Source organism: Panicum virgatum, chromosome 2K (genome assembly GCF_016808335.1).
Source record: "Panicum virgatum strain AP13 chromosome 2K, P.virgatum_v5, whole genome shotgun sequence".
NCBI classification, from domain to species: Eukaryota; Viridiplantae; Streptophyta; class Magnoliopsida; order Poales; family Poaceae; genus Panicum; species Panicum virgatum.
In genome coordinates this window covers 1,150,753-1,169,424 of record NC_053137.1, presented here as the reverse complement: position 1 = coordinate 1,169,424, position 18,672 = coordinate 1,150,753, and the positions used below count along the sequence as shown (strand labels likewise).

At 46.2% G+C, this 18,672-nt stretch overlaps 2 protein-coding genes across 2 annotated transcripts; one reads left to right on the top strand and one right to left on the bottom strand.

Annotated features, from left to right (window-relative positions):
- The first annotated feature begins 280 nt into the window (after window positions 1–280).
- LOC120660428 (mitogen-activated protein kinase kinase kinase 5-like) lies at window positions 281–8,094 on the top strand. The gene is given in 13 exon segments (XM_039938968.1): window positions 281–330; window positions 332–389; window positions 392–918; window positions 1,751–2,398; window positions 2,480–2,567; window positions 2,957–3,019; window positions 3,095–3,258; window positions 3,863–3,938; window positions 4,012–4,071; window positions 6,429–6,548; window positions 6,842–7,051; window positions 7,136–7,212; window positions 7,309–8,094. Coding segments are annotated over 13 exon segments (2,340 nt in total). The 5' UTR covers window positions 281–295; the 3' UTR covers window positions 7,523–8,094.
- Window positions 8,095–10,428: 2,334 nt separating this feature from the next.
- LOC120660421 (F-box/LRR-repeat protein 13-like) lies at window positions 10,429–14,666 on the bottom strand. Its single transcript, XM_039938955.1, has 3 exons — window positions 12,979–14,666; window positions 12,666–12,845; window positions 10,429–10,923 (listed from the first exon to the last, which is right to left on the bottom strand). Exons 1-3 carry the CDS (start codon window positions 13,924–13,926, stop codon window positions 10,612–10,614), a joined length of 1,440 nt encoding a protein of 479 aa, XP_039794889.1. The 5' UTR covers window positions 13,927–14,666; the 3' UTR covers window positions 10,429–10,611.
- Between the last annotated feature and the right edge of the window lie 4,006 nt (window positions 14,667–18,672).

Below are 18,672 nucleotides of genomic sequence, written 5' to 3'. Positions count from 1 at the left end.
AAAAAGTTTTATAAATAGACTTCATTTAGTACTCCATGTATGTGTCGAAATATTCGATGTGACGTTTTTTTTTACGTTTACGAGTTTATGGAGTGGTAACTAAACAAACAGGGCCCGAATGTCTTGAATGAGCACAGGTGTTTGACTGGTTTGACTTGCTTTAGGCACGCCGCGTGAAATGTCAGCCGTCCTAACGGAACCCCGCGAAACCAACGACCGCCTCCCAAAACGACAAAAAAGGTTATTATTAATTAAAAAAGAAAAAAAAGGGGAAAAAAGGAGGCGCGCCCCCCAAATGGAGGAGGAGGTCGTCGTCGCCGTCGCCGTCCACCCCCTCCGCCTCCAATGCCATTAACCCTACGCGCACGGCGGCTAGGGTTTCGTCCCCTCCTCCTCCTCCTCCCGCGCCCCCGCGACCCGCGTGACGATGCCGTCGTGGTGGAAGCGCTCCAAGTCCGCGTTCCACCGCTCCTCGGTCACGCCGGCCACCTCCACGCCGGCCTCCCCCGCGCGGGCCTCCACCTCGCGCGCGCAGCCCGGCGGCCGCCGCGGCGCCGACAGGGAGAGGGACCTCCTCGTCGCGCCGCCCAAGCTCACGCGCCAGCGGAAGCTGCGCCACGTCGACGCCATCGACGTCGCGCTCGGGGACCTCGTCGTCGCCGAGGCCGGCCGCAGGGCCTCGTCCTCGCCCCCGCTGCAGAGGGGCCGCGCCTCCGAGGCTGTCGTAATCCCGGGCTCCACCCCGGTGTCCAGGTCCTCCAGCACCAGGGAGGCCGTCGCGCAGCCGCCCAGGTCCGCGTCCTCGCCCGTGCTGCACCCGCTGCCGCTGCCGTCGCCGAGGCCCGCGGACCTGGACCCGCAGGACGCGCCCGGGGTCGCCGACGGGTGCGGCGACAGGACGACGACGTACGCGCCCAGGTGCGTCAATCTCCTTTCTTCAGACAGAGTCCGTTTCTTCCTTGGCCCAAATTCATCTGAAACTATTGATTCTTCCTCGGAGATTGTTGCTATTTACGGGTAATTGTGATTGTCTGCCAATTTAACCGTTCGTTGGTGAGGAAGGTGCTACATTTGCTATCAATTTGCATCTCGCATTTTACCATGGCAATACTGTGCGGCGTAGTTTCTGTACGATTAAGCAAATACTGAAGACATCAGTATTCAGTTGTTCCAACCAACAGGTGGAAATGTTGCTTTCAGTAGTTGATAGGTTTCCTATGATTACTCCGGGCATTTATTGTGGTGTGGAAATGTAGGAACAGGGGATCAGAATGGCCTCTGTACTAGAATGTTTGCCCGAACTGAACTTTCAACAGGATTGCGAGCACTTGATAACTGCTCAAAATGGACATCCATCCTCTTGTCCCACGTTTCATTTGTCCTGGACAGGAGTTAATGAAAGAGCACTTGTGATGGCATTTGCAGTTTCTATAAATTGATTTAGCTCAGTTGTACATAGAGACACTTGACTGAATCTTCTTCTTAATGCAAAGATACACAGTTCTCCTGCGTGTTCGAGAAAAAAAAAGACACTGATCTCAAAAAAAAAAGACACTTGACAGAAGAAAAATAGCGCTGCACCACCTGATTGTCCCTTTTCTGACTAATCCTTTTCCTTTCCATGTATAATCGGCACTTGTTTTCATATATTCAAAATGGATAATTTGTATATATGTACTTGAGCTCAGCAGAATCTATTTTTTCATTACTTTGAGTTATTTCCTGATGCTTATGAGTTTTGTGGTTATAGGTTCACAAGCCAAACTGTGCAAAAGTTTCCTGAGCAAAATGAACTACTACCAAATGGAACAAAGCGGGCTACATTTAGTCACCACAGGAATGCATTCCGTGAGAAATTCCAGGATAAGAGCTCAGCAGAAATGAACTTCCGGTTGAACATTCCAGCTAAAAGTGCTCCAAGCAGTGGCTTTTCAAGTCCTGTGTGCAGCCCTCGACGATTGAGCTATGCTGACTTCTCATCTACTGTGGCACCTCCTCAAGAACAACTTGCATGGTCTGCTCCATCTATCCGACATACAGATTTTATTGGAGCTTCATCCCCTCGAACTTCACCTGAAAAATATGCAGGGTTTCCAGACCCATATTCTTACTCTAGTGCATTGAGAAGTCCTATTCTTATGCCAAGGAATACCAGTGCCCCTCCGTCACCTATGCACTCTAAATTGCACCCAGATAACAATATTTCACGCATTGAGGGAAATGGGGCTGTCAGCTTTCACCCATTACCACTCCCTCCTGGCGCTTTAAATCCAACGCAAACAGGTTTCAGCAATCAGCCTGCTCCAAAAGTTGAAATGCCCTCAGTGGCTGGTCAGTGGCAAAAAGGAAGACTTCTAGGTAGTGGCACATTTGGCTGTGTGTATGAAGCTACCAACAGGTATGTAAGTGTATTTGGTATATCACAGTGGCTAGCATGTCATGTTAAACTCTGATGGTTGTTACTGCCATTTACTTGCAGGAATACTGGAGCTCTCTGTGCCATGAAAGAAGTCAATATAATTCCTGATGATGCTAAATCTGCTGAGTCCTTGAAGCAGCTAGAGCAGGTTACTAAATTTGACAGTATATCTTACATAATACCCATACTTTTCGATGGCAGAAATGAGTAATATTTATTTTTTTATAGGCGCCTTTTGTTCCCTATCAGAATAGTTTTCTATGTTATTATTCCTGCTGAGTGTTTTTCTTTATGCCTTGAAGCCTCTAGCTGTTTGAGTATATTGCGTCTTTTAAATATTACCCGCAGCATCTGTATGGTATGTCTAGACAACTCCACTCAGACCATCCATATGAGAGTGTCCTCTTAATTCTCCTTGTAAATTTCAATAGTGGTTTAGTGAAACCCCGTTTTCCTCCTCTGTAATGAGTTAATGACTAATGACCTACATGCAAGCTTTGAAGTAGTCTTTCCTGACATACATTCATATTGTTTCAGGAAATAAAGTTCTTAAGCCAATTTAAGCATGAAAACATAGTGCAGTATTATGGCAGTGACATTGTAAGTTTCCCACTGTAATCTGAGTTCAGTAACTCTGCTTGTTAGTTCATCATGTAATTTTGCAGTGTCTTGCAGATTGAAGATCGTTTTTACATTTACCTGGAATACGTTCATCCGGGTTCAATTAATAAGTATGTCAAACAACATTATGGAGCAATGACTGAATCAGTTGTTCGCAACTTCACCCGCCATATTCTAAGGGGCCTAGCATTTTTGCATGGCCAAAAGATTATGCATAGGTGTGCAAATCTCTGTCATTGTTCAAAAGCATTTTCTTTTAATACCATGCCTACTTGGGAGCTTCCAGTAAACTTTCTCTATTTTAGATTTTCCCACATAAAACTTTTGTAGGAAAAAGTTTCCTTCGAAAATCCATTTTTATTGAAATTTTCTCACATGAGTCTTCATACTCTATCTGCCTCCTTTAGTTCATATCAGTATGTTCTGTCTGATGTATGCAAATTGTTTATTGCATATGAGATCAACTATGTATCGCTTATCATGAGACCTTGTAATTTCCCTTGTCATTTGAACATAAAGGATGGGAGATGGAGGAACTATGATCTGAAATCCTTTTTTTACTCCTGAAAGTACATAAAGATAGGAACTTTGTTGAAAGTGTCTAGGACAACATGAGCAGAAATAAATGTCAAGCCTGCTTGTTGGATGCCTTTGCTCACCTAGGAAAATATTTTGAAAAGGTGGAGTGCATGGGTCATGTATCAAAGTTGAGCAACCTCATACTAATCAAAGCTTTCAATAGAGTAAAAATGAGTGAACCTCTCAGAATTGTTTTGACTGCTATACATTCCTTGAAAGGTAAATAAAAATCTACACTCGCAGGGATATCAAAGGAGCAAATCTACTAGTTGATGTTCAAGGTGTAGTCAAATTGGCTGACTTTGGAATGGCCAAACATGTAAGTCGCCTCATATGGAGTTCAGGAACATTTTTCATGTGGCACTGTTGACAGTATTTTGTCCTTTTATCAGTTAAGTACTGCAGCCCCAAATCTTTCACTGAAGGGAACTCCATATTGGATGGCTCCAGAGGTATTCTGCGATATTCCTTGTATTATGACCAACTTCTCATGTGACCAACTACCAATTTTCTATGCAAAACATGTACAAAAAAGTACCTTTGATTCTGTATAGTGTTGTAATGTTGCATAGTACAGTAATACTATGATTCTTATCTAACCTTGCACTTTTTTTTTAACACTGTCTGTTAGAGGAGTCAAGGGCCTATTGGGCCTTAGCCCATTAGGGTTAATTAGTCGCTTGCTTAGGGGTCAAGTATACCTCTCTATATAAGGAGAGGAGATGTATCAATCTAATCAATCAAGAGATTAGAAGGAAATCCTTTCTCTCTTGCCGGCCGTGGACGAAGCCCCGCGGCCGGCTTCCCCCGGCGCCCAAAACCCTAGCAATCGCCCCCTCTCCCTCTCTCACGATCTCAGCCCAGCAGCCTCCATAATAATTTGGTATCAGAGATCAGGCCTCGATCTGCCCACTCTGCTGCCTCTGCTGCGCCGTCCATGTTCCCCACCACAGCGGCCATGGCTTGCCCTGGTTCACCCGCCATGCCGCCAGTTTTCAACACCGCCACGGCCACCACGCCACCGCTGCCTGCGCAGCAGTCTACGCCTCCCACGGGCGCTCTCAACACGCTGACAGCGGCCCTCTACAGCATGCAACGCCAGATGGACGACCTCTCAGCGCATCTGGCGGCGCTCGCAGGCAGGCCATCGCCCTCCGCGCAGCCATGGGTCCGGGGCGTCCCGGCCTTTCCGGCGGCAGTTCCGGTCGTGCCGGAGAGTTTCTCCGCGCCACGGGTCCTTCCTGCGAGTTCGGCGCCCGTCTCCTTCCCATCATTCACCGCCCACAGCCCCGTGCCACCACAGCAGCACTGCGAGGGCCTCTTCTACTAGGGCGTGGATGGCATCCAGGTAGCGGCGGCGCAGCTGCAGGCAGCGGCGAGCTGCTGGCGTCAAGTCGTCCCTGCAGCAGTAGCCTTGCCGCCGCTCGGGAAGAAGAAGGAGTTTGCACAAGAGGATGTCTGCCATGTGTCTGCGGCGGTGCGGCTGCAGGCTGCAGCACGCAGCCTCCTAGCGCGGCGTCGGCTGCAGGATATGCGTCGGCAGATGCACGAGGTGGCCTTGACGGCAGTCGACCTCGGCAAAAGGGGGCGTGTCCTCGCCCCGTCAGACGGCCACCAGCAATCGTGCCAATCTGCTGCTGTCTTCATGCGTGAGCAAGGTGTTGTTTCCACGACCGGTGAACTCCAACTCTGCGGCAGCAGCGATAGGGGAGGCAGTTTCCTCTTTGTCACAGGCGGGGACGCACTGCCTAGCGCCACCGCTTTTCGCTACCGGCCGCCGCGAGGACGTCTCTGCTGGTCACAGTCCCGATTAATTCCAGGTGGCCGTACCCGTGCAACCCTCTCGTTCCGATGGTCTCCATGGGATCCAGGCGGCTACATACGTGCAGGTCCAGCACGCGGAGGGTGTCCGCCTTATCTTCAGGAGTCAATAATAAAGAGTCGCAGTTTATTTAAAATAAGCCGAGATGTAAAAGGCCTGTTCTTAGGTGTTCGGTTTGCGTCTAGTGGAGTCATTGTTAGCGTCATCGTTAGGTTGCAGCTCGAGGACGAGCTGCATGTCCAGGTGGGGTGTAGTGTTAGAGGAGTCAAGGGCCTATTGGGTCTTAGCCCATTAGGGTTAATTAGTCGCTTGCTTAGGGGTCAAGTATACCTCTCTATATAAGGAGAGGAGATGTATCAATCTAATCAAGTAAGAGATTAGAAGGAAATCCCTTCTCTCTTGCCGGCCGTGGGCAAAACCCCGCGGCTGGCCTCCCCCAGCGCTCAAAACCCTAGCAATCGTCCCCTCTCCCTCTCTCACGATCTCAGCCCAGCAGCCTCCATAACACTGTCCTTCCGATTGCAGTGTGAGCCCACTGTTTTTTTTTTTTGAAGCTCTGTACTTACTGAAACTGCAAAGTACAGTGGAAGCCCACAGCTGCATGGGCGACTTAAAGTCAGTGTGTGTAACTTAGGAATAGGAACATATATTAAGAAGTTGGGATATAAACTTTTTATCATGTACAAAATGAATTAAGCTTTGCAATCATATAGTACTGTTTGGTACACGGATTCACAACTGGACAGTTACGCATGCAGCAACAGATACAAAATAAAACAACAGCACTTCATTTCTGCAGTTCACAGCTTGGATGGCAGTTATTTTTTTAATTGTCCTTAATCAAAAGTCAGTTTGTCCTTTCACAAATGAGCCTATCACACTATTTTTCCACTTCATGTTTTAATTTTCAGATCAAATTTAGTTAACATGCTTGTGGCTGTAAATTTAGCTGCAATGTTGTGTTGACGGAATTTGTTTATTCTTCAGATGGTTCGGGCTACACTAATGAAAGATGTAGGCTATGATCTCGCTGTTGATATATGGAGTCTTGGCTGCACCATCATAGAAATGTTCGATGGAAAGCCTCCTTGGAGTGATCTTGAAGGGGTAATAAGTTGAAGCATGCTTGTATTTACAATAAATTCTAGCACGCATTGCATGAGTTAAGTCTTCCTAGCGTGCTTAAGCCCCCTTGAAATGGAGCACTTCCCCTGTGATATGCAGGATGCTGTGGTACTGTTACCTTCATGTGATGTTCAACAATAAAATTATTCACTTCATGTCGTGCTGCATTCTATCTATTACCTTGCATGCTTTTATTTGTCACTGGTATTCTTGGTATTAACAATTAACTTTGATTCTAAAGTTCCTTATTATATATTTTCCTCCTTGTCCTACAGCCTGCCGCTATGTTTAAGGTTTTACATAAGGATCCACCAATTCCAGAAAATCTGTCCCATGAGGGCAGAGAATTTCTACAATGCTGTTTCAGGAGGAATCCAGCAGAGAGGCCAACTGCAAGCGAGCTGTTGGACCATCCATTCATCCGCAATTCAAGTCACTACAACAAGCATGGCTCCATACATTCATTTGCAGGGATTAAAGTCAATGTAAGTACCTTTTTTTTTCTCTCGATGACCAATGAGGGGTAAAAAGAAACCTGGGAATTATATGATGCCAATGCTGTATTGCAGGATATTGCTCACAGTTCAAGAGACAACAAACCAATCTCGAAGAGTGACTCGAGCATGAAAGGAAAAAGTACCAATATGTCAGTAGTTTCCTTTGAATTATCGTTGTGCTATCACGGTTAAAAGAACTGTTAGTTTTTCATCGCTAGATCTGAACAAGTTCTTTTTGTTGCCAGGGAGCTAAGCAGGGCTGCTAGGTCTTCTGAATCAACTTTTCGATTGGCTCCACTAACAATCCAGGAAACTACTCAAAATTTGTCACCTCGGCCTTTAGGTTTCAACAACAATCTGGGTTCAACGACAAATTTTGTGAACACCATGCATTTTCCAAGTGCAAACCCTCAGCCTAGTCCATTGCCAAGGCCTAACGGGAAGGAAGTTTTGTTCTAATTGTGGATGGTGCTGCATGCTATGTAGATTGCCATTATTGCTACAGATGCAGTTCCAGTCTAAACATGCCTTGGAGAATCCTCCACAGTTAGGGTGTTGACTGCTCAGAGAGCACTGCAATCCAGAAGAACTCAGCTAACAGCCTGGTGAAGGAGCTTCTATGGCGTTTCACCTGCAGGATGCAGCTTCTCTGAACTAACCATTTTTTTAGCAAGGATACATAACCATATGAATTTGTACAGTTTACCAGGGTTTTGTATGAGAGATCCGTGAAAGCACAGATGTAAATTATATCCAGAAATTGTTGATGGAACTTTTTGTGTAACATAGAATTAGGACTAGCTGTATGTAAAACTGTAAGTTCCCCATTTTTCGGTCAATAGGAATTAGGTGCAGCTCTGTTGCTTTTGCCGCTCCCCTGTAATCATATTTTCGCTGTATCATTGATTATTCATTTCTGGCCAAAATATCAGCGGCACACAGGCTTATCTGTGTCAGATTTTGTAATTTTTACATTTGTGTAAATGTGTAAATATTTTTATCTGTGCTATAAATTACCAAGAGATTGTTTATGTTTGTAAAATGTAAACAGCAAACCAGAGCACAGAATCACTGGATAGATTGACAAAATAAAGATCTGCTAGCATTTCTCAGGCTGTGCACTTCATACCAAGAAAACACAAACGATAAGTGCTTAAACTAAAGCGACAACCTAGGCACCGGGTGCACTAGTCCTCAGGCACATATACTACCTTCCTAGATTTCCTATAGATATAAAATGTCATGCGTATTCCCGGCCTAGAGAAGCTCCAAAGCATTTGGTACGATTCCTTGGCCTTGATTTCAGGGATTTTATAGTAGAAAGTTACTTCCATCTGTTTTAGCACTGCCGCCCAACTGAAAAACCGCTTAACAAAAGCAACTTCATGGTCAGATCCTCTCAGGTCACGGACTTCAAATTCTTCGAGGTGACTCAATGATAATTCCTCGGTTTTCCACTCTCCTGGCTGATCACAAATGCAACCTGATGGGCATACAGTTTGTGCCTAACACAAGGAGCATATCAAATTAATAAGATTAACAGATTATGAATGCCAAAAACAGAGGAAATATTAAATTGACGAGGACAAATTCCTTGGTACTGTTGAGATATGCCAATGTCATCAACTGGTTGTGGGAGAGAAGATAGCACAAACGGCCATATTTCTTTTATAAAATCACAATATTCCCAGGTACCACCATAACATTCAATCAGTAGCCGAAATTCAAGGAGATTTCCAATTAACCTTATTAAGGCATATGTTATCAATGGATGCAAGGAACATTAGCTATAACATGTAAGGATATTTTCAAAAAAAAAACATATTCAACTTTCTGTGAACTCCAAATTATCTCTTAACTACTATTTATAGCTGCTATACTTCCATTCAGCAACACATTCAACTTCCTGACCACTGCCACATATTTCAAACGGGCTGACAAAACAACTAATTAGGTCCCAAATTGAATATCGCTCAGTTAAAACTTAGAAAGCGTCATTATTAGGAGATAAATAGGCCATATACATACCACAGATACATCAAGCATGGGGAGAAAAAGTGAAATTCCAAAAAAAAAATCCAATACAATTTAGATGTACGTTGCGAGATGAATTTTTTGAGCCTAGTTAGCCCATAATACGACAATATTTATCACATACAAACGAAAAGTGCTACATTGTTTTTTAACTTCACTTTTCACATCTAAACACAGCCTTCGTTCCTTGGTGCAGGGAGTGCTGGCGCGCCAGTCCGGCGGCGCCCCCTCCCGAGGATTGAATAGGGTCTTGTACCAAGTTAAGGCCTGACAGATGGACGCGTGGCGGGTTTGGGACCCCTTGTGAAACACTTAATGTACTTTAGGGACCCAGATGGACGATTTGAGAGTTTGGGGATCTAAGCAGAACTTCGCTACAAGTTCGGGGACCTGAGATGCAATTTACTCTATTCGAAACTACAAGTCTTATATAGTATAGTTTCATGCATACTCCACAGTGCATGTACCACGGATCGAAGTTTATTAAGGTTCCAACACTCCGGCTCGCTTTAGTCTTCAAGTGCATGTAACACTTTATTATTGTTATGATAACTAGAGTCCATGCATACTCCTGGTGTAGAAAAGCTTTTTGACATCTGGCACAACTCTTTGGCCTTTTGCTTTCGATTGGTACATCGAAAGTTACTGTCACCAGTGATGTCACCCAATCAATAAATAGTGATCACTTCACAAAAGAAACTTCATGGTCACATCGTCTCAACTCTTGGATTTTGATTTCTCGAAGGTTAACCAAAATAAGTCCCTCGGTTTTCCAATCTGGGTGTTCATCACAAATACAACCTAGTGGGATTTCAGCAGCCGGATAGTATTAAGGAGAAAGATAATGGGTGGGCTCGATCTTGAAGAGAGACTAGAAATGAAATTAAGAAGGCAAAAAAGTCATTTTACCCCTCCTTTCAGCCACGAATGTTTAGTTTATTTGGTGCGGTGTGTGTTCCGAACACAAACACTCATTTTAATTATGCACTGTGTTGCACACACACAAAAAATATTAGAGGGGATTGTGTTTTACACAAAATCGCACTTACTGACTCTCCAGTCTCCTTCCTTGTAATATAAGATGTAATTAAGTCTTCAGCCATGAGGGAATCTAAGCTTCTTATTCTTCGACACGAACAAATTTTTCTTTGACAAGAACACTTTGGTCTCTAAAGGGACCAAGTTCATCTTGGTCAGAGGCGACAAGTTCTTTTCCTCCGTAGGGAATGAGAACTATTCTCAAAGGATCCGGTAGACGCGAGTTCCCTAAACCCATACACACATCAATCTAGTCCAAAGAACACTTAACTTCATGTGTAAGAAACAAAATGGACCAATTTAAAACTTCAGGATAATGGTTCCATGCAACATGTTTGAACGATTAGCTAGCAATCATGTTCGCATTCACTGCAGCAGGTACCGAGATGAAAATTACAAGTCTTGTATATGTGTTGCATACTCCATAGTGCATACACCACAAATAGAAGCTTATTAAAGTTTCGAACTCCGCTGCCCTAGTCTTGAGGTGCATGTAACACTTTATTATTGTTATGATACCTGAAGTCCATGCACACCCCTGGTGTAGAGAAGCTCAACGTCTGGCACAACTCTTTAGCCTTGCTTTCAGTGACTGATGCATCGAAGGTTACTGTCACCTTCTTCAGTAATGTTGCCCAATCAAACAGTCGCTTCACAAAAGAAACTTCATGGTCAGATCCTCGCAACTCTTGAATTTTTATTTCGTGAAGGTTAACCAAAAGAAGTCCCTCGGTTTTCCAATCTGGATGTTCATTGCAGATACAACCCGGTGGGCATGGAGTTGGTACCTGACACAACATAGACAACATATTAACATGAGAAGACCAACTAATAATCTTAGATACCATAAAATTAGAGGAAACTTAACAAAAATGTATCAGACTACCTTAATGCTTTGAGATACATATGTCAACAAGACATCAACAACATTTGTGAAAATGCCCCCTAGAAACTAATTTATTTGACTGCAGCAATATGATTATGTTGTTGCAAATCAAATTGACATTGCCATATAATTTAAGCCGACTCAATAATTCAAAAAAGACAAATATTTCCAGTATCTCGAAGGAAGCTGTGTGTGTGCGCGCGCGTGTGAGTGACAGGTTTGGCGTGTGTGCGTGTGCGCGCGCGTGGGTGGGGGTGGGGGTTGCCCAAATTGAATCCCCTAGATATGTACCCCTTTCATACAATGGAGTAATCTCCATTGACCTGCAACGGTGGCCAAGCAGCCTACCTGGTCACTTGGCCTCGCAGCGCAGATGTGCGATGCCCTGAGCAGCCTACCTGGTCACTTGACCTGAGCTGCTTGCTCACTTGGCCTCGCAGCGCAGATGTGCGATGCCCTGAGCTGCCCCCTTGCCTGCTAGCGCATGCGTGACGCCCTGCAGCTGGCCTCACGAGCTGCCCTGGAGCCTGGTTGTGTGCGAGCCACAGCTGCCACCCACTAGGGATTGGACATATGCACTGATCTGGTGGGGGAAAGGAATGGCCTGGGTCCGTGATTCCGTGGGGGACTAGGACTAGAAGGCAAGGTTTTATGGGCGGGCCCGGTTGGTCAGTTTATTAGGGAGAGAAATTGCCATTTCACTCGACAGCAGTACGTGCCTCTCCCATCAGCATTATGTGCAAAAAAAGAGATGGAAGCTAATAGATGTGCATTGAGGTGATAAAAATTTGAAACAATAGCACACTAGAGGAAGTTCAAGAAATCCATGGCACTGAGGTAGGCTATGTAAATTCTGATAGCACCGAGGGGCTTCAATTTGCACTCAAGAAGCAACAACAGGGTGATGGCGGCAAAATAATTAAAACACTCAAGAAGCAATAACATGGGAGACTAGGACTAGAGGCAAGGTTTCATATATAGGAGATGGCAAAATAAAAGAAAGAGCCTCTCGTTCTGAGTCACTCCATGGGAGACACTAGGACTAGACGGCAAGCTAGGATTCATAGGTGGGCTTGGTTGATCAGGTTATTACGGAGCAAAATTGCCACTCGACAGCCGCGCGCGCCTCTCCCATCAGCATTATGTGCAAAAAAGGAGATGGGATGTGGCATCAAGGATAAAAAATTTGAAACAATGGCACTAAAAGGAAGTTCAAGAAATCTATGGCACTAAGGTAAGCTATGTAAATTTTGATGGCACCAAGGGAATTGGCGAAAGAGTCGAGCATGCGCCAAGGGACTGAAAGCTACTCACCACCATGAAATAAAGCACACTTCATTAGGCACCCGGAATGAACTAGTCTATGTAATCGATACACCAAGCGATTGAAAGCTATTAAGGATGCTACTCACCACCATCAAAGCATGCATCATTAGGCACCGAGAACCAATCCATATAATCGATACACCCCTAATAAACAAGCTCCAGGGACCTAATTTGGGCATTTCACAACATAGGTGACTAGGCTATAGCAAGTAGCAACGACCACGCAGGTTGTGTTACCATGGATGCAAATTTGCTCCTCTTTTAACTAGAGAGAGCATTAGATAAATAAACAAAAAGATACATACAAATAATCTTTACCTCTGAGATGGAAGGAAGAGATAATTCCAGCACCAGCTCCCTTATACCAGTACACATCTTGAGAACATGGAATGCGCTGGCCCCAAAGTCATGCCCATTTGCAGTCACAATCAGGTGCAGAATTGTCAGGTCGGGGAGCACGTTCATTTCTTCCATCAAGTATTGGCAGGTGTTTATCGGCTGTATGTACATGTGTCCATATGTAGGAAATCAGACCAAAATAGGGATCACACGCATTTTGAAAAGAGTACATCTTACAAAAACCATATCTCTAAAAAAAGATGAAGCAATGCAAGGTAAGTGAAGTCATCACCTTCAGGTAGTTCAGCATTAGCCTGAGAGTTTCGATGACTCGAAACCGCTGCAAGAACTGCACACAGGCTCTATTGTACAAGAAGTTAGGAAGCCCATAGACAAAAAATGCCAGGCTTCCCAGGGACCGGAGCTGCGGCATCTCGCCGAGCTGCACAGACTCCATTTCACCAGCCGAATATTTCCACTCGAGAGACTCCAATCGAGGAGCAGAGATGGTGGCGACCGGATCATCGAGGAGGCAGTGCACCACGCTGAGCTCCTTGAGCTCCGGCGCCTCCACGGTGAGCTCCCAGAAGTCATGGAGCGACTCCAGCTCCATTTTCACAAGGGTTTGGGAGCGTATAGTGAGCCCTTCCAGCCCACGGGTGTCGAAGAGCCTGAGCTCCTGCAGGCACGGGCACCGCGGCGAGGAGATGGCGTCGCCGAGATCGCCGTGGAGCCGGACGCGGCCCAGATTGAGGCTGGTGAGGCGGGCGAACACGCCGGCGGGCGCCACGGCGAGGCCGAGTTGCCGTAGGCGGATCACGATGGCGGAGGCCTCCGGGAAGCATGGCAGCTCGACAAAGTCGTCGTCGTCGACGGCTTCCTCCTGCTGCCCTCCGGACCCGTTGATGAGGACGAAGTGGCCGGAGACGCGCGCCGCGGCGGCGGGGAGCCAGATCGCGAGGGACTCGGTGTCGGCGCCGCCATCGCGGGCCCAGACCTGGAGGAAGCGGAGGCGCACCTGGTGGGCGGCGAGGGCGTCGCGGAAGCGGCTGGGCTCCGGGAAGAAGAAGAAGCGGAGCTCCGGGAGGAACTCCCACACGCGGCGCCAGCGACGGGAGACGAGGCTGGTCCGGACGGCGTCGGGGGTGGGGAGGGGCCCGAGGATCTGGGCGAGGATGTCGTCGGGGAGCGTGCTGAGCCTGTCCTCGCCCGCGGCCGCGAGATCGCCGCCGGGGTCCATGGGGATGGAGGTGGGGATTTTTTTTCTGCCCTAGTCAGTCAGGCCTTAGGGCTGGGCTCACTCTCAGTCTTTGTAGGCCCAGGCCACACGGTAAGAATCTCACACTGAAGCGTGACTGACTGAGCCATCACTGGCCGTTGGATGCTTATCCAACGGTTGTGATCCGACTGGCAGGAGACTGTGGAGATGCTGGATGCTGTTTGTGAGGAAGCTAGGCTATCACGGATGGCCTTTGGTTGCATGGTGATTCTTTTTTTGAAGAAGTTGCATGGTGATTCTACGTCAGGGGTCTCATGGTCATTTCTCCGGCCCATTCCGACTTGCGTATCAAGTACTATCGTTTCTAGTAGTTATATATTAATAATTTGCGTTATGGAAGCATTCGCCAATGTTGTCCACGCTTCGGCGCCTCACTTTTATTGTTGCCATCATTGAGATCTCCGCCCGCCTTTAGCGGGCAGTAGGTGACAACGATCAAACCGGTATGCTTTTCGGGCCCACACCACTGGCAGAGCTACGGCCAGGCCAAACTGGGCCATGACTCACTGCCATGCAAATTTCCATTAGTTAAATAGTAATTTTAACACTGCAACATTTTAAGTGCTCGGGACTGCACCTGAAAAATATTTTTCTAAGGCCCTGATTTTAGTGCTATTTGCACGGCCTTCTTTTTCTTTTTTGAAAATGCTACTCAGCACCCATTGAAAATGTTACATCAAAAGCTTTCATTTGTATCAAAGACAATGTGATCCATTCAGCGCGCCCTCTGCAGAAACCATATATATATAGATGCATGCCGTGTGATCCGGGCCGCCGTGGTTTCACCAACACTATATGGATTGACCAACAAGCAGGTGCCTTTTGGCTAACACTCATCAAGTTCTAATTCTAACCCATAATAATCCAATTTACTATGCAACAAACCAGGAATGTCGCGACGGTATGGAGATGAGTTGATGTTTCAGAAAATAGCACAACGCAATAAAACAAAAGAAAAGGTAAATAGTGGTAATAGATGTTTCAATGAAAGATTTTTCATGGCAGTAAGCCAGTAAAACCATTCAAAGCGCCCAATGTTTGGCCTTTTACCATTTTAGTTGCCACCCACTTTTCTACTTTCTAAGATAGCTAGTTTAGGAGAATACCACTCGATATATCCTTGCGTGCCACCAATACCATCCAAAGTGCCTACTGTTTTCTTATACTTTATGGCTAGTGGCTTCTTTGTTTGGGCTAAGGCTTTTTTTTCAAAAAGTTGCCTTTTCCATTTTGATGTACCTAATGCCACCAAAATAATTTGTTTGTCACCAATACCATCCCAAATAATTTGTTTGCCTATTCGGTTTGGATAGAAGCCAGCGCTGGCTGGGCTGATTAGCACTATAGATAGTGTTTCATGCTGACAACGGTCACCAGCCATCAGCCCCAATGGTCACAAGCAGCAGTCATTTCAGCCCAGCTGAACAGTTAGTACCTTTTTGTTTAGGCCAAGGCTTTTCTCAAAAGCTACTTTGAGAAAAGCTGTTTTTGTCTTTTAACTCTCGATTGCGACTAATTAATGCCATTGAAAGATATGTATACCACTCGCAGAGGTATAATTTGTTCATGTTGAATACACTAGGTGTTCATGTTGAATATATTTGTTCTTTTCATACTAATTTTAATAATTGTGTTGTTAATATTATCGTTAAATATAACGTGAGGCACACATGAGGCCACAAAGCCGAAATTAATAGGTAGCATGGAGATATCAAGCTGTTATGAACAAATAGAAAGGGTTCCTACTTATATACAAGAACGTGATAAGGTACAGTTGAGGACCAATGGTGGTCATCTTTGGATGATGAGTGATTGACAACATTGTGTGAATTTGATGTATCTCTTGACTCGTGATGTGCAGGTGTAGGATGCGCCATGGCGGTCGACGGTGCGTGGTGAAGGTCAGGCGAAAGATTCATGCTGAAGGACCGTGGTGAAGGATGGACACGAGTAGGCTCAGAGAAGCGAAAGGTTTATGCCGAGGGACCAAGACGGTGAAGGGTGAATGCGAGTAGGCCTAGACTGAGGGACCCGAGGAGGCCGTGCGGAGCCATGGGCGGTCCACATGGTGCACGAAAGAGCAAGAGTATATGGTGATGAAGATGGCATCAGCCAAGTCGGCGAGGACGATGGCGAGTCAAGTAGGCGGCCAGTGCGGCGGGTGCGCGCGAACGACTCGAAGGCGTCAAGGCTCGGCGGGAGATCGGATACGTGTTGACATCGGCGGTTTGACCGGTTTGACCTCAAAACCGAGGAGTCAGTCACGTCATGCGGTGGCGTGCGAGAGGGTTTGATCGGTTTGGCCTCAAAACCGGGGGAAGACGGGTTTGACCGGTTTGGGCCTCAAAACCAGGGTCAGACTTGGCACGGTCAAGGTCCGGCGGAGGGCACATGGTGTCATCGCGAAGGTTGCGTCGAGGCGAAGCGAAGTCGTGAAGGTGGCGTGTCTGTCCGGGGCTCCAGTAAAAGGATGGACAAATTTGCCTCTGCGTGGGCGGTTATTATAAATAATAGCATAGGGGTATTTCTATCTTCTGGAGGAGATTTGAAGGATAAGAAGAGGGGATGGACAGCCATTCTAGTCGACCAGTTTCAGTCGCCTCATCCTTCTCCCTCTCAGTTACTCTATTTTCTCTCATCCCCTTCTCCACATAGGGTTAGGGATTGAGATGGATTTGTGAGATTTTGTACAAGAGATTTGATGGAAACAGAGGCCCTTCTCTCCTGTGCCCTCCGGGGATTTTGATTTAGTTTAAATCGTGCTGTTTTGTTGCTGGATTTTCGCTTCCCCCGTTGGTTCTTCTCTTTTCTTCTGCGCAGGGAAGAAAGGTGCCAGGCTAGGCAGGCCGCGGGTGCTGGGCTCTGCGCGGGCAGCAGCTCACGGCGCTTGGCAGGCGAGGCGGCGTGCTGCAGGCGAGAGCGCTCGGGGCACAGGGGAGCCAAGCCAGCAGGTGGACAGGAGTCAACGGCGGCACATCTCGTTGCGGCAGCTCGGCGTGTCCCACCGGCGGCAGCAGCACCAAGGTGGCCAGCGGCAGTGGCAAGCAGTGGTGCCGGCAGCAATTGCTTGTTTTCTATGTGCAGGGCAGCAGGCGTGCGTGCGTGGGATGTACAGGTTGGTTTCTTGTTGATTTGCAGGAAGCACATCATTGCCCACAGCTTGTTCGACGAATTGCCGCACCAGCAGACAGCTGCAAGCGACCGCGAGCGAGTTCAGGAGCAGGCCAGCAGCAGCACATGCTGGTTATTAATTTACTGCTCCATCTCTTTTATGCAATAGTGAACCATCTTTGACTTGGCTTTGTTTATTTACTGCTTGCTTGCTTGGTCGGGTAGATTGAAAAATGAATTAGCTTTTCACAGAATGAATTTGAGCTCGTGTACTTGATCTATTAGATGTTGAGCTGAACTTGTTGCTTGCCGACTTGCTTATATGCATTGTTAAATCATTTACTGCTAGCCTTTGCATGCTTATTTGTTGTCACTCATACTTGTTAGGTTTAGCTTTCATTCGAGTAAGCTTCAATCGGTTTTTGCACTTGATTGGTTCTAGTATTCTTGGTGCGACTCTAATTGGCTTTTGAACAAGCTTTGTTTTAGCCTGTTTTGAGCTTTGCTATTTATTGTTGAATCCTTGTATGCTCATTGAAGAAAGCTCTTTTGCGAGTCTGGTTTGAAAAGCTTTTTCGGCGCTTTGGTAAATTATTTGCTTCCGCTTAGACTCGTGTTTTCAGCGCTTTGATTAATCTTTCGCTTCCGCTTTGCTTTGAGCTTTTCCTAACCGTTTCTAGGGTGAACTTGTCACGTTGGCTTGTGTCACCATTGACGGTTAGAAGAGAGGTGCGTCGGGTTGAATTCGGGACATAGGCCTTGTTCTCTTGGAGAATTTTAAAGGCTCCCATTCACCCCCCTCTGGTCGCCTGTGCGGTCCTTCAATAGTATAACAGTATGCCATCTGGGACCGCTCAGGCCTCAACCGTTAATCAGTGACAAAGTTCTATGGGATCTCCAGCACGTGAAATGCACCGCATGCAGTTTGTTTTCAGCTATGGTAACAGATTCTCCTGAACTGTGTAAATGGGATTTGAGCACTGTCCACAAGCAGTAAAAAGAAATGTCTAGAAACCCGAGGACCTAGCCAGTAGGAGAAACAGTTGAGTGTTGCAGTCAGTGGTGAGATTTGAGCACCTGCAGCATGCTTCAAATGGAAGCCCACCAACTGCTCAATGATATGCCGGCCAGATCTCTATCTAAACCAGCCCTAGCTATTATCAAATTAACTTCCTGATACTACAGAAAGGCAATATAATAGACCATAGACAAAGCTTGTAACTAAAAGAAATATTTAATTATCAAAGGTAAACATTCACAAAATTAAAGGGAGAAAACACCATATGGATTGTAGGATTGCAACAGATTATGATGATATATATGACCTGCAGCAATGTACACAGTCCATAAGAAAATTACAAGATAAAAGCATTGTTGTAAGCCTGTAGAAATAATAAATTAAAAACAGTCAGATCATAAGAGTCACACCCCGGTGTGACGACCTTGGTTTTCTGTAGCAGCTAGCCATGTGAAAATTCTACGTCTCTAGTCTAATTAAGGAACATTCATAAAATTCGACGCAACTCCTTTTGCTCGGGCGCAGCTACTCAAGCGAACCGAGGGGAAGTTACGAAATGTCCAAAGATAGTTACGGAA